This window comes from Canis lupus, chromosome 4, assembly GCF_003254725.2.
Source record: "Canis lupus dingo isolate Sandy chromosome 4, ASM325472v2, whole genome shotgun sequence".
NCBI classification, from domain to species: Eukaryota; Metazoa; Chordata; class Mammalia; order Carnivora; family Canidae; genus Canis; species Canis lupus.
In genome coordinates, this window is record NC_064246.1 from 53799492 (window position 1) to 53826640 (window position 27149).

At 40.8% G+C, this 27149-nt stretch overlaps 1 protein-coding gene across 3 annotated transcripts in view; it reads right to left on the reverse strand.

Moving 5' to 3' along the window:
* The window catches only part of SGCD (sarcoglycan delta), a 917058-nt gene that overhangs the window by 104110 nt on the left and 785799 nt on the right, over window positions 1-27149 (reverse strand). For all 3 annotated transcript variants that reach the window (XM_025435412.3, XM_025435413.3, XM_025435411.3), the window contains one exon: window positions 26118-26237. In XM_025435412.3, coding sequence (XP_025291197.1) covers window positions 26118-26237 — 120 coding nt within the window. The remainder of the gene's footprint in view (window positions 1-26117; window positions 26238-27149) is intronic.

Below are 27149 nucleotides of genomic sequence, written 5' to 3' on the forward strand. Positions count from 1 at the left end.
GGTGGTTTGGATGGAGCCAGGTGGAGAGAGGGTGCCAGGGAGGAGGAGGCATGTGAAAGCCCTGACACAAGAGCTGGCTTGCTGCTTTTAAAGAGATGTGTGTAGCTGGAGTAGAAAGACCAAGACTGGCATAAGATAAGGTTGGGGAGGTAGCTAGGGGCAAGGTCATGTAGGAATATTCAAGCCATGGCAAAATTTGAGAATTTTGTACTAATGGGAAAAAGAAATCATTGAAAGGATATAGACAGGAGAATGACTGTGCTCAGATATGTGTTTTTTAAAAATACTATGGTGGCAGATACTGTGGCTTGACTGCCCTAATTTTAAGCACAGTGCATCCTCCCTTGCATTTGCCTACCATAGAGGCTGGAAATCCAAACAGCTGAACTTCTCAGACTCCCTTTGCAGCATTAAGATACTGTGTGATACAGCCTTGGCCAGTGAAATGTAGGTACAAGTGTCTGGGGAGATATTTTCTTCACAAATAAGAAAAGCAAAGCCTAACAAGAAGGCTTTTTTTGTTCTTTACTATTCCTTTTCTGAAATACAGAAGCAATGCTTTGAGGCACAGCAGCCCTGTGTGACCACGAGAGCAAAAGCCATGTTGCTGAAGGTGTGCAAGGAAGAAGGTTGAAGGAACCTGATTCCTTCAGGACACTCTGCTCTATTGTGAGCCCTGGAGACCATGCCTCTGGAATTATTATCACATAATAAAAATAAACCCCTGACCTGTTTAAGACACTGTTCGTGGGTTTGTCTGTTATTTCCAACCAAATCTGATTCCCATAGTTAGAGGATTGGACTACACTCTGTAAAGTGCAGAACAGGGGATTGAGAGCAAATGCATGCAGATCAGAGGACTATATCAGTAGCCAGGTAAGAAATTATGGTGCCATAAACTAATTAATTTGTAATGTGAGAAATGGCAAGACTGAACATGAGAACTAGTGAGGAGGTAGAGTTGAAAGAAGTTAGTGGTGAGTATGGTATGAGGGGTGAGGGTAAGACATGTTCAGGTTTGGGGGCAGAGCATATATTCAATTTGGTCATGTTGGATTTAAGGTATCAATGGATTTAAGGTTCCAATGTTCATGTAGGCAACTGGATACACAAGTAAACAGTACTCAAGGCAGAGTATATAGACTTTTTGGAATACAGATGATTATGGAAACCAGAAGAATGAATGATATGATCCAAGATATGGTGAAAGGGATATAGAAAGAGAGCCACAGTCAGAAAGAGAACCACAGTCCGAATTTTAAAGGATTCCAACATTTCAAGTTGGGCATGGGAACATCAACTATCAAGGAAAGGGAAACTGTAAAGAAATGGCTAGAGAGGTAGGAAGGAGACCAGGAATGGGGTAACACCAGAAGCCAAGGGAAAAAAGTCCTTCAGAAAAGTAGAAGGAGTAACCTATGTTCACTGGTGCCTAAGAGTAGGAGAGGGGTTAAAATGCCCATGAAATTTAACAACACAGAGGTCACTTGTACCATTCTTGGAGCCATTCTACAAAGAACTGGACGCAGATTCTTGTGGGCAGGGGTAAGATGGAAGGGAAGAAATAGTTACATGCAAGAGCTACTATTTTTTCACAGAAGAACTACATAGTAAGACAGCTGAATATTAGATAGTGGATCAGAGTTTAAAGATCTAGCTCTGGTTAGTAACCAGACTTTTACAGGAATACCATTCTGCTCTATGGCACAGGCTTTGCAGAGGCACATGTGCTCAGTTACCTGGATGTAGGTACACATAATGTGAATATTTGGGTTCATGTAGAGTGGGGACTTTAGTAGACATGTACACTGAATAAAGTGTACCAAGTTCAGGGTGTACAGGAAGACTATGAAGAGGAATACGATGTTGGACAAATTATTTAGCTTTTTTCTAGCCTCAATTCCCAGCTTTGTGGAATGCGGATAGTAACAGTACATTATTATGTATATATACCTATGTAGTATGGAATGGGGATAATAGTACTACATATATACTATAATATATATGTTAATGTATATATTATATAACATAATATATATAGTGTTACGTGTGCCTCATACATCAAAATGCTCACTAAATAATAAATATTTATTACAATAGATGACATTGAGGACAACAAGAGAGGATAAGGCCAGAAAGACAGAAGAATATTATTAAATAATTTGAATGGTAACCATGGAGAAGAACAAAGTAAGTCGTGCTCCCTTTCAAATACTCTAACAATTTAACTGGCCATACCGCCAAGGTGTACATTTTACATATTTTGGTAGAATGTGAAACTGCAGAGCAATTTAAAGATTCACATAGGAAAATATTCTGGCAAGATATGAAGAGACAAGTAGTTTAATTAAACAAACTCTACTCTTGAAACCAATAGACCAGAACTCATGCTCGGTGTATCATTAAGCCCAAACTGGGAAAAAAAATAAAAGGAATCATCCAAGCAGCAAGCAACCTCATTTCAGTTTCTTATGACTACACTATTTTTGATAGTAAATAAAACCACACAGTAAAACAAATAACTTCAACTCATTGGGTTTGTGTCACAGAGATGGGATGCTGGAACAGGCAGCCTTTAAGTTAGGAGGGTATATGAACACTGGAGCACAACAACAAGCTGAGAAGGCTGCTCAGCAAGAATGAGGAGCTGGGTGTGAGAGAGATGCCGTGTTCCCAAAGATGACACACTGTGTGTGTCCCACGAATGAGATGAATGTGGCACCCCACCCACATTCCCTCCAGGTCTTTGTAGGACGGGTGGCCAGAATCAGGTCCAACAGTGCAGGGAGATGGGGGATGGAGTGGATATGAGCTGTGCAATGATGTTAAGGACAGCACTGATTTTGCCTGGCCCTCCACCTGGGAGTGAGTATAAAATTGGAGCCCTGAATATAGGCAAGATCTTCCCTTCCTTAGGCAACATCTCGACTTCCAAGTGTCTTTCCCAGTGTGAGAGCAATCAGGACTCTTGAGACTCCATGGATGCTGGTGAGATCTAAGAAAACAACACATACATGATTTTAAGGGCTTCCTGGTCATTGAAAAACAAGTGGAACACTCTGTTCCTGTAGCCAAGTAGATGGGGGGTGATGCTTTCCTATGGAGAAGGAAATTGAAACATTAATTGAAGACCATGGAGAAACATGGTCTAAAAAATAATTGGACAAACTTATAAAGTCATTTACAGGGGATGAAGATGATGAGGACTTGAAAAGTGAGGGCCAGCATGTTGAAATCGTAATAAAAGAGGTGGATGTCTCAATGCTCTAAAACACTTGAATGCTTTAATTTCAGAATACAATCTTATTGTGAAAGCAAGCTTCAAAATAGGCATACTTTACAGGTGACTTACAGGGTAATTTTGATTGAATGATTTTTATCTTATCCCTAGTATGGTCAGCATGTCATTTATCAACATTGTTTTCCCCTGCCAACAAAATATTGTTACTCTTAGGGAAGCAAAGTACCCAGTTATATATTTACTTTCCCAGACTCCCTTGAAGCTAGGGGTGGCCTTTATGACATGGTTTTGTCTAATGACTTGTACATAGAAGGCTACTGGGGAGAGGCAATCCAGTGAGCTATCTTTGTTTTATTTTAATTATTTTTATTTTTTAATTTTTATTTATTTACGATAGTCACACACACACACACACACACACAGAGAGAGAGAGGCAGAGACATAGGCAGAGGGAGAAGCAGGCTCCATGCACTGGGAACCCGACGTGGGATTCGATCCCGGGTCTCCAGGATCGTGCCCTGAGCCAAAGGCAGGCACTCAACCGCTGCGCCACCCAGGGATCCCGCTATCTTTAATAGGAAGGTACAGATGTCGTTGGTTCCATCCTTTTTCTGATTATCAACATAATCTGGAGCTATGAGAGCCATCTTCCAACCATGAGACAAAGGCCAAGAGGATTTCAGATATGTTGACCCAGACACCACTAAACCACCAGCAATGGTCTATTACTGGACTTCTTTTTATTTTTTAAAGATTTTATTTATTTGAGAGAGAGAGAGAGGGAATGAACAGCGGGGAGGGGCAGAGGGAGGAGGAGAAACAGGCTCCCCACTGAGCAGAGAGCCAGAAGCAAGGCTTGAATCCAGGACTCCAGGATCATGACCTGAGCTGATGACAGATGTTTAACTGATTGAGCCACCCAGGTGTCCCTCATTGGGTTATTCATTTGAGCCACCTTATGAGAATTCTGTTGCTCAGCCTTGCCTAAGGTATGATATCATTCCACCCAAGGTCTGGAAGAGATAAGCGAATTGACCCTTTACGAAGGCCATAATCTTCACCTAGAACTTTTTTGCCATAAGCCAAATTTTTGAAAGTTGGAAAGCACTCTTCCTATACCTGTACCTTCCTATGATTCTGAAGTGCTTTTTTTTTTTTTTAAAGATTTTATATATTTATTTGAGAGAAAGAGAGAGAGCAGAGAGAGAGAGAGAAGCAAACTCCCCACTTTGGATGTGGGGCTCTATCCTAGGACCCTGAGATCATGACCTGAACCAAACGCAATGCTTAACTGGCTGAGTCACCCAGGTGCCCCCTGAAGAACCTTTTAATCGACTGCAGAGTGGGCTTGGGTTTCCTGTTCCATCTTCTCAGCCAGAAAGTCCTTTTTTTCCTTTTTAGTGCATCAACTTCTTTAAGGCCCAGCTCCAATGCCTCCTCATAATGAAAATTTCCCTGGTTCTCTCTCAGTTATCGCTAATTGTTCCTTCTTCTGTGTTTTCTGTAATGCACAGCTGATATGCTGGACGAGCCGTCATTCTATCTTGTGAGATGGTTCGATGAGTGTCTGTTACCTTCACCATAATGTAAGGACCATGTCATTGGAGCCTTTGTTCTTTTCTAGACAAGGAGCACAGACTTAGATGTTTTGAATTCAATTTCACTTAGGCAGGAAAAGCTGTGTAATGAAGCCAAAACTTCCAGAGGGGAGAGGTCTGAGCTGGTCAGTATGAGCTAACACCACTGTGATAGGCTGATACATCTTTGTCCAGGAAAGTAAATGCTTAAGGCTCTGGCTCTGTGGTCTCAGTGGTAGAGTCTCCCTTCTTTCTAGCAGCTCTCTTGTAACCTCTCCAATTTATCCAGCCAGTGCAACTTCCCTAAACCCAAGTGTCCCAGGACTCCTGCCTGGTTTACAATCACTGATAAGTTCCTTTTTCCTACCACAAAAGCCCAACATTTTACCATGGCATGATCAGGCTTAGCCTGCCTCTTATCTTTGTCTGTGCCTTGATAAATTTTTAAAATATTGATTTGTGTTTATTCTTCCCATATTTTTATCTCTCCTCCACTTGAAGCAGATAGCCAGGCCCTCTGCCTATCTCTGATGTTTGTTTGTTTCCATAAAGTAAAATGTACTATTTGTAGCACATAGTTCTGTAAGTTTTGATAAATATACGCAGTCATGTATCTACCACCATAAGCAAACACAGCACAATTTTATCACACTGGAAGTTTGCTTCCCCTGTGCTGCTCTTCTCTAGTCAATCTCTCCCTCAAGTCCTTACTCTTGGCTCCCACTGTTTTCAGGCCCTACAATGGTGCTTTTTCCAGAATGTCATGTAAATGGAATCACTCAGTACAAATTTTGGGGTTTGGCTTCTTTCACTTAGCAAAATGCATTTAAGTTGCATGATGGAAGGTTTTCAGTGGACCAAAAGCAGAGCTGCATTAAATCAACAGCTATTCCTGCCCTTGGCAAAGACCTACTCCTAGTGGAGAGTGTGCTGGCTACCCTCCCAGGGAGGGGAAAGAGAAGAGTGCTTTGGAGGGAAGCCAAAAGGAGGGGCAGATTTTGCCTCTGATTTAGAATAATTGCATGATGTAAGGTCTTTTGAGGACCAGAGTTTTCCTTAGGGAGGTGACAAACTCTCAGAGGGCACAGCTATGTCATGCCCCTGGAAGGCAGGACCCTTGGCACAGGAGTCTACAGCCTCAGCAGAGATTCCTGGGCCCTCTCCATGGCATGCAAGTTGAGAGCTGACATATTTTCAATGACCACATAGGCTGGAAAAGATAAGGATAGCAGAAATGATCTTAATGGACCAAGATCGGATAGGCTTGCTCATATTTTCTTGACACTAACTATATGTGCTTTCTGGATCTTGGGTAACCCAGTCATGATGGAGACAGAATTTCCTACCAGACTATTGTGGGAGTTCCATGTCACATTAAGGGAATAAAAGTCATTTCATTAGCTGATATCTATTTTTTTTTAATTTTTTTTTATTTATTTATGATAGTCACAGAGAGAGAGAGAGAGAGAGAGAGAGAGAGGCAGAGACACAGGCAGAGGGAGAAGCAGGCTCCATGCACCGGGAGCCTGATGTGGGATTCGATCCCGGGTCTCCAGGATCGCGCCCTGGGCCAAAGGCAGGCGCCAAACCGCTGCGCCACCCAGGGATCCCATTAGCTGATATCTATTAAGTGCTTACTATTTGTCAGGCATTTTTCTAAGTACCTCACATGGATTAACTCATTTAATTCTCATCGAACCCATGTGAGGCATACGCTATTATTATCTCCCTGTTTTCAGACGACAAGACTGAAACACAGAAAGGTCTCAGAGAGTGATTGTGGAAACCAGGATTGGAACTTTGGCAAATCTAGCTGCAGAGTATATCCTTAACTTCTTACTGAATGTGTCATTTCTTCTATCATGAGTTTGCGAACTGAGTCATATTCTCAAAATCTCTTCCTCCAGGAAAAAGACCACCAAGGAATAGTGATGGTTGGATATAGCTAATTCTCTGCTGAGGGGTTGTCTAGGTGGTCCTGTTTGAACTGCCACCTGTCCACACAAGACCAAGCAGATTCTAGCTTGAAAATTGAAACCAAGCAGCCCAGAGGACAGTTGCAGTGAGTGACAGGTACTAACTGGCCACTAACAACTCACACTTAACTGACAATGATGCTATATGCTTTAACAGAGACAATCTTTCCCTTCCATCTTGATGACAACCCTATGGTTGAGAAATATGAGGCTTAGGATGCTAAGTAATAAATTACCCACTGTTACAAAACTAATTACTAATAGGACTGTGGAGAAACTAGACAAATTAGTCCCCTGGCTTCCATTTTTAACCTTCAAATAGAAATGTAGGGCTGGCAGCCATGTTGAAAGGTATGCAAGAAAGACCATCTCCATGTGAAAATGTGAGTGAGCAGAGCAGAGATAAAAGAGGTCACATGGCCTGTGAGGTGCAGGGGCAACACCTGCATTCTGGGAGCTTCCCTGACACAGATCTCAGAACACTTGACTGAATGTAGATCTGCAGCATGAAGTGAGGTCTGCCTCTTTGAAGAGAAAATACCACTCAGGAGGCAGTTCTTCACTTGTGAATGGTGGCTCAGACATTCCAGTTCACCTACTTTGCTACATTAAATCCAAGCGACGGCATCTGTAACAATCTTATTGCCCTTTGGCTTCAATGGTTTGTAACAGGCATCAAACCCTGACCAGGTACTCAAGCAGGGTTAGGCAATGGAGCTATGGAGAAAAGACAAGAGGAATAAAAAAAATGGAAGTTTCATTTTCATCTGTGCCCTTTGTCATTGCAGATCATTAAGACTTTAGCAAGAAATAAAGTCTAAAGGAAGAATTTCAAGAGATGTTCCACCTGCACATGAATCTAGGGAAAAAGGTTGAATGGGGACAATGTCTTTGTCTATTTAACATTCCCTCATTCTCATTTCAGTAGTAGAATAATTATTTGTTTTGGGTCAATCTACCAGGGATGTGATCACATGTTCCTCCCTACACATCCCACAAACACACAGAAGGGAATGTGACCTAGGGTGGCCAATCAGACTATCTGATTCTCTAGAAAGAGTGTTTGCTCCAAGAATATGCTACCCAAGCAGGGATGATCACTTCTCTTCCCCCAGTGACATCCCTGGCTGTCTGGACAAGGTGTTCCCATCTCTCCCTTGCAATACTGTCTGCTAAGGAGCTGCCCGAAGAAACTCTGTGTCTGGAATGAGATATTAAAAGCACCAGAGCTGGCCCTATCTGGAATTTTCAATGATGTGAGTGAGCAAGTTCCCTTTTTCCCTTCTTTTTTTTTTCTTTAAAAAAAAAATACTTTCCTTAACCCTGATTAATTTTGCTTTCTGTCACATATAATTGGAAGCACCCTAAGTAATGCATTCTTTTCCTCTTGGGTGAAGAAGTCGATGTCATGACTTTCTATACCATGCCACATCACTAAAGCAAGAAGAACTGCTCTCTGGAGCCTACAAACAAGTCTGTCTTTTGCGAGAGATCATTATTCCTATATGACTTCACTTCAAACACCTGCTCAATATGAAATGGAAATCCACAGGGCAACAGAAGCCAGTCAATTTTCACTATCAGACAAGAGTTGTGAAAGCAAATGCGCTCAAGCGGCCTTCTGGGCTGAATTGGTGTAAGACAGCTTTGAGGGCATTTAGCATCTCTCTCTTTCTCTCTGTTTAACAATACAGGGGCAAGCACATTTTGTGAGCCTTTTGTAGTTTTTTCCTCTATTTCTGTAAACAGTGCCGTTGTCACACAGGAAAAACAACAACAATGGTGTCCATGAGGTCTGAATTATTCAGGACCAAAGAGTATGTTCTTAAATGTTGAACTGATTATCTTTTAGAGAAAAGAAAAAAAGCAAGTGTCAAAACCAAAATCTGCAGAGCTTTATAGCTCGGTTTGGGTGTTTGCTAAGTGTATCTTGTGCTGCTTTGTCAATCCAAGTGACAGTTAATCAATACTAATCTGATGCCAGTTGATTCTTCCCTTTCCATAAACAGGATTAAGGTATACTACCTATGAATATATTTTATCCCAGGCTGTAAATCCATATGCTTTAGTGTAAATGCATTAGCATCTCTTTTTAAATGGAATGCACCATGTATACAAGAAAATAAAGATGAATTACCAAGTTGTCCTGAAAAAATGCCTTTCTGATCCATTATGAAAATGTTTCGGCTTTCAAGGCAGTAGTAAGTAGATCAGGCATTTCCCATTATTTTATATTGTGATCTATATCCCCATCTCTGGGGCTACCTATTAAGTTAACACTCAGAATATTTTATGGACATATTGTCCTTCCTGGGTTGGGCAGGTGGATTTTTTTTTTTTTTACTTATTTTTTTCCTCTGCTTGTTAGTTTGTTTAAGCCTTCACTCCTCCTTTACATCAATATTTATTTAGTGCCCACTGTGGGTCAGGTGATGCCCTAGGGACGAGATAAGATGCTCAACAATAATCTACAGACCTCCATCTCTAATTTGCCCTAATATTGTCTAATTCTTCCATGGCCAGCTGGAGCAATACACACCTAGGGTCAAATACTCCTATGCTGGAGCGCTTCAGTCTGTTTATGCACACCAGAGCTTGGTTAAGCAAAGACTCAATCTTCTAATGTCACTTTACAGTTGATGGGGAGTTTCATAGCTACTTTTAAATTCCAATAAACACCTATATGAAGGGAATGGAGACTCATTTAAGGGTGAGCATCTAACAAGTCCAGGACTACATGACAATAGTAATACTGGATGAGTGAGGAAAATATCTACCTCCTAGTTTGCTCTATAAGGCCTTGCTGCTCATGACAGAACACAGGTAAAACATTCTGCAAGGGCCTAGAACACAGAAAGAGTGCAATGAGTGTTAATGGTCATGATTCTGTCCCTGTTTAGCAACAGACATAAACCACTGTCAATCTGTCCATCCACCTACCTCAACGTCCCTTGGAATTTTAGGAATAAAAGGTGAGGGCTTGCCTTGTATGGGCCCATCAGCTTGCTTACATCTGATAAAGCCCTAAATGCAAAAAAAGTCCTTTATGATTTTGACACTACTGATTTTCCCAGAGGAAGTCTTTCTATTGCCCTCTATGGGCAGCTGGATAACCTTGTGAATATATTCTTCCAAAGCATGAACTCATTCTTCTGTGGTCCTACTACTCTCTTCCTACTTACTGTTTCCTTATGATGCCCCAAACGTTTCAGCAATCCTTAGCTTCCTTATGATCTCATGCTTGGCCCAACTTTTTCCCATTATGTGATCACTGGGCAAGGGAACACCATTCTTATGTTTCTTTGCTAGAATTCTTTTTTTTACCAGTATTACTTCGGCTTTTATTACTCAAGTTTGTGTGGGCTAATATATCGAGGAGTTAGAATTTCTTTTTTGTAAATATTATTTTGCATGGGTATTTTAAATATTAACTGTTGGCTTACAGGAAATGTTAAAGATTCTAAGAGCAACAATAACATTACTTCACGCACTTTGACTACATTATGCTATTTAATCACTGCAACAACAATGCAAGTTAGATACTATTATCAATCTTCATTTGCAGATGGGGAAACAGAAGTTTTGACAGAGGTAATTTATTTTCTAAATGATAAAAACCAGTTAATTTATTGAGATTAGTATATCTCAGGAACATGGTAAGCTGTACATGGATATTACTTAATTCTTACAGACACTATCTGGAAAAGCAGGACTGCCCACCCATTCCCATTGTGCACAAAAGGCTCAGTGAGGTTGCTGACTTGCTTATGATCCTGCCTCAAGCAAGCAGGGGCACGAGGACTTGATAATGAGATCTGACTGAGATCTGGAAGGTGTGTTCTGAGAACTCCCATGGAAAGCCTATCCTGTGATAGATTCAAACATACCTATCTCCTCCCTTTTCCTCCCCACTGAATCAAATGTGGGGCCTAGATGTAGCTCCCTCATTTGAGTAAACAGACTTTAAAACATCTGGTTAGTTCCTTTTTGTGGTTTGGTGGCTGGAGTGGTAGAAGAGCTGAGAAAATGGCAGAAGGAAAAGATAAAACCTGTCATGGTGACACCTTCTGCTTAGTGAGAAGCAGATTTAAGCTCCCTGGGATGCCTGATTTCAGTTACTTTGTTATTATTATTATTATTATTATTATTATTATTATTATTATTATATATTCCTTTAAAAATAAACCCTAGTCTAAGTTCTCATCACTAATGGAAGAATAATATTGGAACTCCTGTATATTAAGAAATATATCCTCTACCATCCTCATCTTGGATTTCCCACCAAAGCTACTGTGTGATTCTGAACCTTTAACTGTTCTGGGCTTATTTTCTGTATCTATAAAGTAAAAGTAACCTGTTGCCCAACCGATGGATCAAGTTTATCATGAAGACCAGATGAGAGATGAAGGGGTTTTTCAACCTGCAGAGCAAAGTGCAAATACTAGTGACAAATGGTCCCAGATCAGAGAATTCCCCTGGATCAGATAAAGACTCTTTTTCACTCTTTAAAAACTGCTCCTTTTGTGTGTCCTCTTAAAGTCAGATTAGTAAACTAAATGTGATTAATTTAAGATTAAAAGCAAGACCTTCAACTAAGTCATTAAACTCTCTCTATACATATTCCAAAGCTCTCCAAAGGTCCCACCTCAAGGTCCCATTTAGGGACACTGGATGCTAACAAATCAATAAGCCCAGTGTCATTTTTGCTGAATGTTTTTACTCAGGCAATGCAAAAACTCTTTCCAGATTTTCATGACAAATGGAAACAGCTCAAGGAGAAAGCTCACTAAATGGATGAAGCTGACATACTTCTAATCCATTAGAGCAAAGGACTTTCAGAGACCCAGGGACCCCACAGAAATCATCCTCCCACAAGGCAATTGATCATAACTTGAGGAATTGAGGAATTATTTCAGGATTGGGCCAAAGCAGCCTTAGAGGAGGAGAAGGAAAAACCACCAATTTCAACACATCTCAGAATTTTAAAGAAACATATCTAACTATGAGATAACACATGTATTAATAGGGTAGTTTACAGGGCCTGCTTCTAACACATAATACACACCTTAACATTTGCCATTTGAGTGCCTCAGATGACAGATGCAGCCTGTCCTTTATCCCAATAATAGGTTTTTGTAATGGAGGAGACAACCCTGGTTCTCAATGGAAAGGAATGTAGGGGAAACATCAAAAACAAGCAATGTAATAAATGTGAAGGGCAGATAGCTAAGTACATATTAGAGCTAATACTTATTAGTGCTAGGCCCATATCAGTGCTAAGTACTTAGGTGCTTAACGATGTCAGTGATTCCATAAATGCCTTTTAAGGTCTACTTCGACTACAAGATTATATAATAAAGGAATGGATATCTATCCTATGTGACAGGCATAATTCATGCTATTATCAAGAAGAAACGGAGCTTCCTATTAGGGATGCCTTCTCTAGGCTGCTACATCTCTGACTTCACAAATAAAAGCAGGCCATCCTGCTGCTCTGATTAGGAGGCAGAGATTCAGACTCTACTGGTGTCATTTCCCTTTTCCCCATGCCAAAAAGCCATCTCCTGCAAAGCTCCCATCTTGAGTTCCTTGCTTCTGCCATTACTTTGGAGCCAAGCCCTGTTAGAAGGGCAGCAGGATCACCCTTCACCATTGGCTAACATGGTACACCCTGCTGTATGTACGTACGGCCTGACTTCAGGCACTGTGGAGGGGAGAAGAATGTAATCTACAACCTGGACACACACAAGTTATTTATAGTGGTACGTCAGTGTTCTCTACACCTTCCCTCTGGTACAGGGATTCTCAAACTCTATATTTGGGGCCAGGTGATTCTTTGCTGTGGCGGGCTGTCTTGTGCATCATGGGATGTTCAGTAGCTTCCTCATCTTCTGCCCATTAGATGCCAGTAGCAATCCACCCACCCAAGTTTGTGACCATCAAAGACGTCTCCTGATTATGTCATATTTCTCTGGGTTGAGGCAATGCAAAACTGCCAGAGCCATTGTCTGGTCCTTGTGTGTTGTAATATCCTCTTCCAACCAGCTCCAGGCTAACTCCATCCCCAGAATTTAATGAGAGAGCTCTGCTTGAGACAAACGGTCCGTGATTCCAAACAAGAAATGATATAGGCTTATCTCAGAGTTTGGAATCATGTCTGATTCTTGTTATATTCTAGCTAAATCCCCAACTTAACATAGAGTCTGTACATAAGTGCTAAGCATTAACATTAAGACAGGGGACCTTACTTAGAGATGCCAAGGACTCACAGATAGACAGAAGTCAGTAGGTCTGTGAACCCTGAAAAGGCAGATCTAACATCATTATTTTCACTAAACTTTAACTGAAATATAGCATTTCCTTTGATTAGGAAGTAGAAAATGATCTGTAGTAATTATCATTCTGGGACTCTGTTACCAATAGAAATCACAGATTATTTCCTATCATAGTGAAGTTGTTACACACATCTGAAAACATTACTTATACTCATCACTACTTTGAAATGATGGTAATTATTCAGCCTATAGCTAGATCTTTTTATATGTTTGTAACAAAGAAAGACCTAAATTATTACATCACAGAATTGTATTTTATATTTGATAACTGTGTGACATTGGCTTTTTTTGGTCATCTCATATAAAGGGTTAAAAATATAATTCTGAAAAGAGGTCAAATGTCTTCAAAGGGGTCTATGACAGAAAAAAAAACCTCGTGCTTTAGAATGATAACTATTATAATTATCAGGCAAATGTTCAGAGATCATAATCAATCTCTTAGAACTTTCTGTACCATCCCTAGTGGTCCTTGAGCGGGGAGGGCCATAATCACAGGAGAAATATAACTACTGCCAATGAGAGGTAGAACATGTGGCTGACTTATCTCACTGTAGGGCATCACATGGGGGGGGGGGGAGAAATCCACTCTTACTGTGTAACCTCAGATAAGTTGTTTTATTTCCACAGTCTTCTATCCCTTAATTTCTAAGGTGGTGATTTCTTTTATTTCTTTTTTTCTCCCTCATCCTAAGGGTCTTTAAGGGTAGATTTGGGCATCAAAGAAGATGGCAAAACCAAACCAAACCAAACCAATCAAACTAAAAACAACCACCGAAACAAAATAAAACAAAAAACCAACCCCAAAACCCTTTGCAAGAATTCCAGTCTAACTAAATGCTACTATGCAGAAGGGGATTACACATTCAGTTCTCAAGGACTGCATTAGTTCTTGTGTGTCAGCTCACTTGTGATTTGTGGTAGCAAAGACATTCCCCCATACTGGCTTCTCACACTTGTAATTAGTCTGTCTGAGGATCACAGAAGGAAAGAGAGCAGGAGAGAGAGAGAGAGAGAAAGAGGAAAGGGCTCATTTTAACAACCAATCAATTCAACTCCCATCCTGTAAGTCATTTTTTATCCCCCAATCATTCAAGTGATAGGACTAGGTTTTTCAACTGAAGTTCAGTTGCCAGGCTGTACTGCAAGAACAAGAATGGCTTTTGACATTATCTTTTCCTCCCAACAAGACCAGCTCCCCCTGCTTCCTCTAACTTCACCCACTGAAATCCTTCAAGGGCTAAGTGAAGTCTCTAATTCTCAGGGAAGGCCCCTCCTTGGAACATGTGTGGCCCCGATGTCCTAGGCCACTTTTAGAGTGCACAGCCTTGCACATGACGGTCTCTGGTACATTTCTCACATCTGATATTCCAACATAAGTTCCCATTCCCAAAGGCAAGTAGAGACCATGCCTTATAAATCCAAGGCCCCGGCATCCTTCCTTGCTCCATCAGACATCTGTGATCAGAATCTGCTAAAGAGACATATTTTCAGAGTCCTGGGGGGAAGAATTAGGCCGGAGGAACTTGCTTAGGCTATCATGCAAGGATGCTCTCATTAAACACAGCTGAAGCACTAGAGCCTGAACACTTCCCAATAACCAGTCAGCTAGACGGATAGGATGTTGAGAGGGAAAGTCATTTTCCTTGGCAGCTGAGATGCATTTAACAGCCAAAGAAGAAAAGCACATTACCTTCCTCCATAGCTCATAGGCACTCTGCATATTGATTTCATATCAGCTCTCTCTTTTGTTTGGTTAAATGCAATCTCTGCCATAAGCCTAGGATACAATACAAGTACTTTAAATGTGCTTTGACCTCCGATCAGCTCCCATCAAGCAAGTTAGTGGGAAGAACAATGGACCCCGTTCAGCATTCATCGGCCATGCTTGCACTCTGTCCAACTGGGATAATTCCACCCTTCCTCATGCGCTCAGCCTGTTTCCTTAGGGCTGAGAGTAAAAATGGGCAAGGTGAGCTGTCTTGTGCACTGGAGGTCTGGGAGAGCAGGCTGCATAACTTTCTTTTGGGGATGTCTTTTTGAATTAAACTGCCAAGCAGAGACCTCACAGAGGTGTCTGGTCCCATAAACAGTGGATCTGTCTGACCACCCCCCAGATCATCCTCCCCATACCATCCTATAAATCACATATCAGATCCTGTCATTCCCATTTGAAGCCCTTCAATGTCTTCCCATTATCCTTAAGTCTAAGTACCTTAATAGGATACACTGTGTCCAAGTTAACAATACAGTTCTATACTAGATGCATACACACACACACATCTCCACAATGATCCATGTATATGTGTATTTGTTGCTACATGTATGTGATATATGCTAAAAGACTAGGCTCTTTATACTAAAATATGGAATTCCACACTTTAAATGGGTGGATTGTATGATCTGTGAATTACATCTTAACAAAGGTACAAAAACCAAACCAAGTAAAGACTCTAATAAAGTCTGATTATCTAGACTTATATCTCACTTCAGCTGTTGAACTTCTACATAACTTGCTTCTGCTTTGGTCAGTTTGTTCATCTGTAACATGAGCGTAATAATAAAACTTATCTTAGAGGGCTATCTTGAGAACTGAGTTAACATGTAAAGAGATTTGAATGGTATTGGGTAGGGAGTAAGTATTTAATAAATGTTGACTATCATAATTACGGCCTCTCTCTTTTCATGGCTGAGTACTCTGCTCCTTGACCTCCACTCCCTGGCTTTCCTGGAGTTGTAAAACTTTTTCTGAAAGAGCATGCTTCCCCGAGACTTTGTACATGTTGTTCCACACTCAGCCTTCCAATCCCATTTCCTGGACTAACCTCCATTTATCTTTCCAGTCTCAAATGAAAAATAATTTCCTTTGAGTACACTTCCTTGCTGGCTAAATAAATAAATAAATGAAAGAAAGATAAAAGAAAAAAAAGTTAATATCTCCTAGTTTCATGTTTCCATGACATACTGTACTTTCTCCATGATAAGTCACATTCTTCTCATGTAAATGTTAACAATTGTCTTTCTTATTTGGCTGTGGATTCCAGAAAGGCAGTCACCGCACCACCCGCCAGCCCCCAACCCTAGCTCTTTGGTCAGCAAAGCAGCTGGCCACAGTAAGTGCTCAATTTGTTGAATGCAACTGAATATCTTTTTAAGTGAGAACTGCCTACACTGTGGCTTCAATAATGCCAAGAACCTTCCTGTTGATGTCACTCCCTTTCTTTTTTTGGACCCATGAAATTTCTTGCATCATAAATAACTCCCAATTGTCTAAGTACACTTTTCTCTTTGGCTTGCAGAATCAAAATCATATCAAATACTTCCATTAACAATTCAGCCACAACCTGCACAGCACATTGCCTTAAGGGGAAAATCCTGAGGAGTCTCTGGCTGAACCCTCAGATGACTCCTTAACTCAGGCTTTGAGGGAAGTAACTGATTTTTGTTTATTTGATGCTGATAACAACAATCTCTTCCCCCAAAATAAATCCTGATATGTTTATTTGCTGGAAAAAAACAAGGGCAGGTCATCCCACTTCCTCTGTCACCCAGAGCCATGCTCCTGGCTCTGCTGATCCTGCAGTTCAGGAGGCTGTAGGTCATTCCCCTGAATCTGCTAAGTCAATATCCCCCCTTACACTTTCCCTCAATTTCTCCTCTGAAAAGTTTCTCCAGGCCACTTCTGTTGGCTTGGTGTCCTACCCTTCTCTCCAGCATTTTGGGTAATCCTCTTAGTACATACTGCAGCCCAGTGCCAGCTTCTATATTCTATTTAACTTCATAAGAAATGTTTCCAGTGCTATTTAGTATTTCACAGAGAATGTGCTTTGACATTCCTACTAGCCTCTAACCTATTTGAGATCAAGGGAATTTTATGCTGTGTCCTTACATCCTCGCATTGGGCTTTGGTGATAGTTGCACAAATCATGCTCAATTGGAATCTGTAGAAGGAACAATAGTAATAGTCATTGATAAGAGTGGGCATTTATGTGCTTAGCAGTGTGCCAGGAAGTTTTCATACACTACGTGGGTACTCTTACTACCCTCGTTTTACATATGGGCAACCTGAGATTTTCAGAATTTAGAGACTTACCCAAAGTTGTGCCTCTAGAACCATGAGAGGTATCCAGGCCATCTGTCTCCCAATCTCATACCCATCTAACCATTCTGCTGTCCTATATTACTGTTTTAAGGGAACTCAGACATTTGCTTCTATCCTGTGCCCTGAAGGGTTCTAAGTAATTTCTCTCTCCTAATTCCTTTTGTTTAGAGTCACCCTTGCCACCTGACCCATCATTCCTAGGGAAGGAAAGGTACAAAAGGGGTTAAGACTAGAAAAGTAGTACATAGCAAAAGCATAGAACAAGGTGGGAGGGAGAGTATAAGTCGCAGAGGGAAGTATTTTTAGCACTCTTTTCTCCCACTCAAATAAGCAGAATTAAATTCAAGTCCCTCCAATAAAGGAGAATGAAGTTAATTTCCTTCCCCAGTCTGCACACTGAGAGTTTCTTATTCACATTGTCATCTCATTAAATTCCTAGTGTCACTGTGAAACACCAACATTCTCCTTGGTCTCTCCTGAGAAGAAAGAAAAAAAAATCAACTCAGGTGACTTGTGGTTGAATAAGAATATTCTGCAACAGTGAATATAATTAATGAGAAAGGTGACAATACACCTAGCCTATATGGACAGCCTCTTGACATTGAAGATGTCCTGGGAGAACTTTATCCCCTCATTTGAAAATACTGTTCTCGGTATTAACTGCCAAGAAGAAAACTCTGATGATAAAAACAAACCAACAGATGCCTGAAAGCACATTAGCCAGTAGCTCAATGGAGAATTTCAAGTCGTGTTGGTTCCGCAGACAAAAAAAGCTGAAACATACCCCTCCCTCAATAAGTGCTGGAATTGGTTCTCTTGAAAGCAGCCAAATAGTGTACCTCATCAACTCTTTAATCAAACTAGAAAGCTCACAAATGTCCCCAACTGTCTTTTCTCCTCCTCTCTCCCTTCTACAACCCCCCCCCCCCCCCCCCCGCCTCATGTGCAAGTGCGGGAGACAATGGCTCAGCGACTGGGGAGGTCTGCTAAGGCAATGCTGCTGGGACAGCTGGCAACGTTTACACAGTACAATGAATCTATCGCGCTGATATTAAATCACATCTCCCTCTTGCCAAAGGGAAAAGTGTGCAGGGCCCAATGAATACGTTTGCATCAGGAATCAACCCCTCAAGCTTGGGGGATGAAGGTGCACCCAGAACCGTGGCAGCTTATGATGCCCGTGCACATGGGTGGATGGGTGCATGAAACAAGGTGGTGGAATCATGGAAGCTTTTGGATGGGCTTTTTTATTTTTTGGAAAATCATGACAATTTGTACTCCAGTAGCATTTCAGATGAAACCTCATTATTATTTCTCTATTGTAGAATTGTGCTTTTTCTCATTAAGTAGCTCTGGTTTATTAAGGTTGGGGTTGTTCATCTGAGACTCTTTTATACTCGGCTTTCTCGCTACATTATTTATGGGAAATGTATCTTTATGATCGAGTACATTATTTCTGCATTCCTGTAAATAATAAACCAGGTTTGGAATGAAATGCCGGAGAGGAACTCTACAACAGGCAATTCTTTTTAAATAGTTGAATGTCCTGTAGATTATCTCTGATCATGATAATAAAGAGCAGAAAGAGGGCCCTGGCAGGTTCCAGGCTCCTCTGATTTGTTACGCAAATGTTCCTATTAGACTGGTAGGCTCTCATCTCTTAAGGATCAATGTCTGAATTACTCAGTTTTCACCACCACATAGAAGGCACCATGTTCCATTTTTACTGTAACCCTTAGGCCTCTCTCATGTTTCTTCCTACTCACTGATGAGATACTTCAGAAAGGAAGAGAAACAGAAAAAATGGAGGGCAAAGAAAAAGGGGGAGAGGTTGTTTATTCAGAACCACACACACTGCCTAAGTGATTAGAGTCAAATAGCCAACATCACATGGCTAGTAAGTATGGTAGAACCAGTTTGTCACATTCTAAAGTGCTGAGTTCCTTCTCATGGAGAAAGACAGAGGAGATAAGGAAAAGCATAAGAACATAGGATGGGGACCTTAACATGTGAGGATGCCCCCAGGAGGGCAGTCACAGCCTTGATAAAGTTGCCCTGGAGGTTTGTTCAGTGGAAGAAATGGGGAAGGGGTTGTTGGATACACTCTATTTGAAGAGAATCTGTGAGTTCTTGCTCTGGGATGCCCTCTTAGGTCATCTCTTCGGAATCCTTGTGTTCAATCTGTATGGATGACTCTTTGACTCTCTGCTAGCGGACCATCTCTTGTGGGCTTTTTTGTTGGCATTTTCCACTAGACACCTGGCCTCTCTCTCAGGTGCTCAAGCAGCAAGACCCAGGGCATCTAAAGCTGAACCATTTATCTCCAATCCCAAACCTACTGTTGCTCCTCTATAGTTCTATTAATGATGCTACAAGTGTCTGTCTGACAAAGTACACAATACCAGAGCCGTCCCTGACTTCCGGAACCCTCTCGACTATCCACATGCACTTAGTTGTCAAGTTCCATCAATTCTTCTTCAAAATGCTCTTTCCCGTTTGTTCTCTTTTCTCTTTCCATTCTGGTTTAGGCCCTTATGAATCCTCAATGAAAGCATAATAATATTTTCTTAACTTAGGTGCACATTCTCCCTCCCTCCCATTCTCTACACACAAACATTCCAATGTTCAAAATCTTTCAATCTATTCTTGTAACAAATACTACTGAGCACTTGCTCTGCAAGCACTATTCTAGATTCTGAAAAACAAAAGTTCCTGCTGTCATAAAGCTTACATTCTAATGAGGAGGATATAATGAAAATAAACATATTTTACATAAAATAAACTCTTTATCACAACCACGCATATTGTGCTATCTGTCTGAAGAGGAATAAGGCAGAGTAAAGACACGAACCAGGAGTATGCAAACTTTTTCTGTAAAGTGCCAAATAATAAACATTGTAGGCTTTGTGGGCCATATGATCTGTCTCAACTACTCAACTCTGCAGTTGCAGTGTGAAAGCAATCATAGATGATACTTAAAGAAATGAGCACTGCTGTGTTCCAGTAAACATTACAAAACTAGGTGGTGCATTTAGACTCACTGGTCCACAGGCCCACGTTGTCAGCACTTGGTACAGACAATGAAATCAGGAGTGTGCTATTTTTAGAAGACAGCCAAGGAAGACCTGTGATGAAGTGACATTTAAGCCATAAAGGGAGAGGTCTTTTATGCATAGATTGGAAAAGAGCATTTTATGTATAGGGAAGAGTAACATAAATGCTGAGAGGTGAGAACGTGCTTGGTGATGAAGAAAGGAGGGCCACATCTGGGGAGCTGAGTGAGCAAGGGGATGAGAGGTTGTAAAGCATCTTCTGCTGATTGTCACAATTCCTGGGTACCATGGTCTCAGGCATGGCTGTCAGGATTTTCCATTGTCATACCTTTGATGACAATAATGAGTATTTCCTGTTTCTTGTCCAGCATCCATTCTTTCTCCTGGACACAACATCCCAATTTCCCTTTGGACAACTGTCCCCTTTAGCTCATTCTTGGTCATCTCCAACCTTAGCTCTAGCAGTGGAGATATGACCCAGGCCTTGCTCACCAGCTAACTCCATCACTGTGGTCACAACTAGTTCAGGGATGGGCATGTGGCCTGCACCAGTCTAGCCAGAGAAAAAAATCCAGGCCTTTGTTGGATATATATTCAAGATATAAAGAAGATAAGCACTTTCTGCTTTTGAAAACAAAATGCATGATTGTATAACAGAGTCCATAGGTGTTCAGGAAAAGGGACACCCTGAATTTTGGTTACATTATATGAGCCACTGAATCTAGCCTAAAGCCAACTACTGATGGACTTTTCTATCACATGAGTCAACCGGTCTCCCCACCCCCCCAACCAAGTGACTCTTGACTAATAAACATGTGTTGTTCCATTCACCAAGCAAATACTCCCCCTATGGGCTCTGATGCACCAACATGTACTCAAGGTCTGGTTCAAAGCTTCTCAATTAAGCAGCTATCTAAACTCTCTCTAGCATACCACCCCATCACAGTTGGCTTCTGTAATTCCAATCTCTTTGTTTCTATCCTTCTAAGCAGCTTGTTTTTTGCATGTGTGTTTCAACTCCCTGAAGGGACAAAGAACTCCCTAAGAGAGCAGGGATAGGGACTCACATCTGTGTATCTCCAGGACTCCAGCTGTGGTGACTTAGAGATTCAGGTCTATAAATGTATATTTGTGTATATGTATATGTCATACACACACACACACACACACACACACACACACGTATCTATTTAATGAATGACCACCACTAAAAACACCCCACTCCTTTCATCATAATTATCAATTGCCAAGTTGCAATAGAAAGTTTCATCAAAAACTAATTCAGAAGGCTAAATGTATCATCTGATGTCTTCCTAAAAAAATTAGCATCAGACCACATTTAAATTTCTATAAATCTTCTGCTAATTTCAATTGCTTTAGAATTAATTAAAAATGTTTTGCAATCGATAATACTGTAACTCAAATAATTAGCATCAAGTAGCATCTAAAGGACATATTTAAAAAACTAATCTAGAGTATAAATAGACCTAATTAACAATTAGAATAACGTTTTATAATTATGCTTTGTTTATAAGTGCTAGAATGTCCAATTCATTGTTCAATGAAATTGGTCATTAATGAAAATCAAAGTGATTTTTCCCTGATGTCTCCATGAAGATGCCTCTTCGATGCACTGACTGTTATGTTGCCTATTTTCTTGGTGATTTTTAAAGACTATTTCTGCTCAATATTTAATAACTTTGTTCTATAATTAAAGCTGAACAATATCATGCCTTATCTTGCACAGTAACTTACACCTTTTTGGTAATTAAACAGATAGGCCTGACTACAAATCTGAATTTTCTTATGTCTGACCCAAAGAGATAACTTTGCAGAATGGAAATCCCAAGGATGGCAAAGATATCAGGACCACATAAAGAGAGACAGGGCCTGGTACCTGCAAAGAGACTAGAGAACCAGGGCACTAGGAGACTAAGAGAATGACAGCCCTTATCAGCAGAGTTAGGGAAGTGGGCTCTGGAGAGGCAGGGGGTTTGCTAGAGGACTCCTAAGTTCAGCTGCAGAGAAGGGAGGGAGTGATGTCTATGCAGAAAAGTACAGGCTATTTGCTGGGAATTTGGAATTAGAATTGAGAAGGCAGTTCAAAGCAAACTGTGATTTGGGGTTATTTGAAAGGAAGCAAATGTTGAAGTCATATATAAGTGTGGAATTTCCCACAGAAATGTGAAAAGAGGAAAATGAGGGCTGAGCCTGGAGGGAGTCTACACCTGATGCCAAGTGTGAGTCCATGTTACTTGTGAGATGAAAGATGGGTTAGTGAGGGCAGCAGAGGAAAAGTCAGAGACCTGGGAGGACTATGGGGCAGCAGAGTATCTAGAAGCCAGAAAGGGAGGGATGGCTGGAAAGCAGTTGTCCAGTTCTTCTTCCCTCTCCTTGTGGTGGTCGTGTGTTAGGAAGCTCAATGAAATCTAATGTAATAGAAGTCACGCATATAGTGTGAAGACTGCCGAGATTCAGAGCCCGACTGCATCAGTTTCTCTCTGTGCAGCTTTGGGCAATTTCACATCCCTCTGTGCCTCAGTTTGTTCCTCTGTATATCAAGATGATAAGCCAGGGCCCTCTCAACCAATGTGGTTATTCATAGTGATTAGTTGAGCATTTTACCCAGAGTAAACCCTCCACATATGTTGGCTATATTCATCTGTGTCATTTCTGGAGCAACATGGTAAAGGCTGAGCCTGAACTCACTGAAAGTTATCAGCAAAACTGGGGCAAAGTTGGGAGTGTCTTAGGTCAGTGGTTCTCAAACTTTCACGTGCATTATATTCACCCAGAAGGCTTATTCAAAGACAGTTTGCTGGGCCCCACTCATGAGTTTCTGGTTCAGTAGGTTTGGGTGAGGCTTGAGGGTTTGCAAAACTAACAAGTAGACTATAGCTGAAACTCACCATTCAGGGACTCGCATTCTCAGAACCAGTATCTTAGTGACTTGAAGAAGGGATCCTATAATGGGGAATTCAACCCAAGGCCTTCAACCCCTCCATCATGTAAGTCAACTTGAGAACACACAGGTAAGCAAGACTAGCCTTGTGTGCCCTTGGGTGACATGGACAGTGCAGTACTTCTTATCAATAAAACGCTCTTTCTCTGCTGGCCCTTCCTATGTCCCAGAAATTCACTAGTCTAAACTTAACTGATATATGCATACTTCTACAAGGTCTCTGCCAATTTCTAAGTACATTCTTACATGAACATACAGGATTGCATAAAATTTTAGAATGTCATGGGTCCCCTGAAGGCCAAGTGGACCAAGAGAAACTATCACCAACATGATGGTTAGCATGTACCAAGTGCTTATTGTATGCCACCCACTGTGCTATTCACTCTACATACACTGTGCCATCCAGTCCTTCCAACTACTGTGACCACCAAGCATTATCATACCATGTCACAGAGCAGAAGGATGCCTAGAAGGTGAAGTGACATCCTAAGGCCCTGGCTGATGAATGACAGAAACCAAGATTCTTGGCCAGTGTCAACTCTAAAACCTGTGCTCTCAGCTACTCATGTATGTGGCTCTTGTCTGCTCTCTTTCCCTCAGGAAAGATGTGCATAGATAATAGATCAGCAACTATGGTCTATCTACCTTGATCCCCCCCATATATCTTCCGGGATAAAAACTTCCAGATAGTTGAACTATTCTTAATGAAGTAGGGCTTCTAGACCCTTGGTCATACTATTCAGGGTCCTTTGAATGTGCACAAGGAAGTCAATGACCTGAAAACTGAATAGGTGGATGTAGTTATGCAGAGAAGAATGTAAACAATTGAATTAAGTTGCTATATTCCGGAGGTATTATTCTCTTAGGCTTACTCCTTAATATTTTCTACTGATATTCTTACTCAACTATCGACAGAAATAACTAATTTATTTACATTATGTTTCTTATTATGTTTATTCATTCTCCCATTCTTCATTTTGTTCCATTCTCTTTGTTTCATATACTTGGAAACTAAAGCTTAGAGAGAAAAATAGACTTGAGTAGGGTCACTCAGATCCTAACTATTTGAGCAAGGATTCAAATCTAGCTATGTTAGAATCCACCAAGAAATATGCATCCAGATTCAAACATCCCAAGAGCTTGCTCAGTCTGATGACTCAAAAAGACAAACTTCTCATTAAGCTGAAAATGAAATTGCCTAAACTTCTCGTTCCACACCATATGGCTGAATCCCAGCTGACAGGAAGCTCATTTCTGCAACACACCAGGCTCATTTCACTGAGTAGGTTGATGCGAGATATGTGGGGTGGTCATTTCCTAATCTTTTTAGTACTGATAGCAGCAGTGGTATTTATTATGATGCGTCCTTTCTACATTTTAACATAAAAAAGCAAATGTTCCTAATGATGGAAAGAGACAAATTTTATCTTAAATCGTTCTCTAAGTAAAATAGCACAAGCATACACAATGACAACAACAACAATAACAAAAATATCTACCTCTTTTCAAGTGACCCAAAACTACAATAGTCTTCCAGTCCTTAGTCTACTGAACAGTAGGGTGGGGAAGGTTGGGGGGGGGTGTTCTTAAGTGATACCATCCACAAAGATTAAGCTGAAGTATTTGGACATCTAAAATTATCCTGAATCTTTCCAAAGATTCAGATTTTAAAGAAGCAAGGTGACTCACAAAGTGCCAAAGAACTAATGGGAAGTGCCAAACCACGTTTGTACAAAATGATCTTAGCATAAGATATCATCATTTTCCCCCCTGGGTAATTATTCTACAGCGGGTATAGAAAAATACTCTTGAACAAAAGGAGAGCCTGAAGTTTTCGTGTTTGTTTCCCCCACAGCCCCCCAAAACCTAGAACAAATATGGAAAGTGCCATTTCTACAAATAATAGAGAAAAACATTAATTGTAAAGGTTGGCCAAGATCTTAGAACATATTTATGTGCATTTAGGTGTATTGAGGCTGGGGCCCAAGGGTAAGGATTTGAACCATCCTACCACTGGTGCTTGATCTTAGACAAGTTTCTTTATCTTTTCAAGCCCTAGTTTACTTATCTGAATATGGGACAAATTTGAGGAGGTAGCAAAGTATAGTGCTCTAAAGTGAAACATGCCAAATTCAAAATACCTGGTTGATGTAACATGAGCTCATTTAACCCAAGGGACCACTTGAGATGGTAGATGTTCTTGGCTCAACTGAGAAAAGAAAACCAGCTCAGTGATATCAGTACCTTGCCCAAAGCCACAGAACTAATTGGTGACAGAGAGCAGGGATAAATGACAGATTAGCTCCAGCACCAGGATTCCTAAATCACCATACTAGACCATATCAGTAGGCAGCCACAGAACACTACTTTGTTGAATGCTCAAATCTCAGGAGTCCATTGGTGGCACCATAGATATTCCTGCAAATGTTTTCACGAATATATTCTTGGGTCCTTTCACCAGAGCTTCTGATTCAGTGAGACATGGTTGGATCTGTGAATCTAGACTTTTCAGAAGTTTCCTAGGTGATTCTTAATTTACAACCAGGTTTAGAAATCTCTGAATCATGTATATGTCTTGACTGCTTCTACCAAGACTGCCAGTCTGTGAGGATAGGATATGCTCCATTATGCTTGTTGGCATGAACATGCATCCCCATCCAAAGCTAGGTGTTGGCAGTTATGCTACAAAAACTCATGATTTGAGATATTTTCATGGTTGGACCAGGTTCTGAGGTAGGGGGTAGGAGGAGTTCATCTACCTTAATTTAAGAGAATCTCGGTAATTGACCTAAATCTCTTCTAAGCACCATTTCACTTTTCCTCTAAAATGTATACATTGGCATCAAATCAATTAAATGATTAAAGTTTCCTTACCTAAAACTCTTAATCTCTCAGCTCCCACCACCACCTCATTGTTATCTGCAGAGAAAAGCAATTTTCCAGAAACTGTCTTTACTTCAAACTTTTTGCCATATGCTTCTACAGCTTTTGGACCTAGAAGGAAGAGATAGAGACACACACGCACATTAGTCTCATTGCATTCAATTACAAAGAGCTTTTCATAGAACATATACATCTGACAAGATTGTATTGGACTTTAATGTACGTGGATTGGTTTTCAGAAGCCAACCGTGAAAAATCAGTCTTGTGACTCTGGCCATGCCCTGTCAATTACTTTTAATCATATGCTCTCAGGCTATGATTTTAAAGACCATCATGTCCTTTCTTCAGACTAATCCTTGAATGAGGTTTCCCTTCACTAACCACTAAATTACTGTCAAATTCTTGTAGATTTTGGCTTGAATGTATCAAGGCACAGAAAGCTCACCACCTCTTGAAGTAACCAGGCTAACTCTGGCCAGCTCTAACTGTTGGAAAGGGTGTTTTTAAATTCGGTTGAAGTCTGTCTCACTCTGTACCCTTAACCCAGTAGCTGCATGTGACACCCGACAAGTCTACTTCCTCAGTATATAGATCATTTCCTGGCAGAAAAGGCTATAATATATTGCAACTAATTGTTAGAAAGTTGTTGAATCTTTTATGCTAGAATTTCATGCAATGCATTTTAGAATGTTTATCATAAGACAACAGATGCTGTTCTTGAAGGGGGGCTATAGTGGTGGCATCTTCTGATGGGGACAGATACAAGTTTAAACATTTATTAATGAATCAGAAAACTGCAGAGTTTTAAGTACGATGGAAAAAAATAAAACAAGTTAATGTGTTAGAATTTAAAACAAACAAACAAACAACAGGAGACATTTCAGTTTATCTGAGCTAGAGCTACCTGAATACCTCAAGTTCAGGTGGCTCTCAAAAGCTGCTTGGCAGAAATGCATCAGAATAACCTGGGGGTGTAATCATCCTCCCTAAACCTCATTCAGATCAAAAGGAATTTATCTTTTG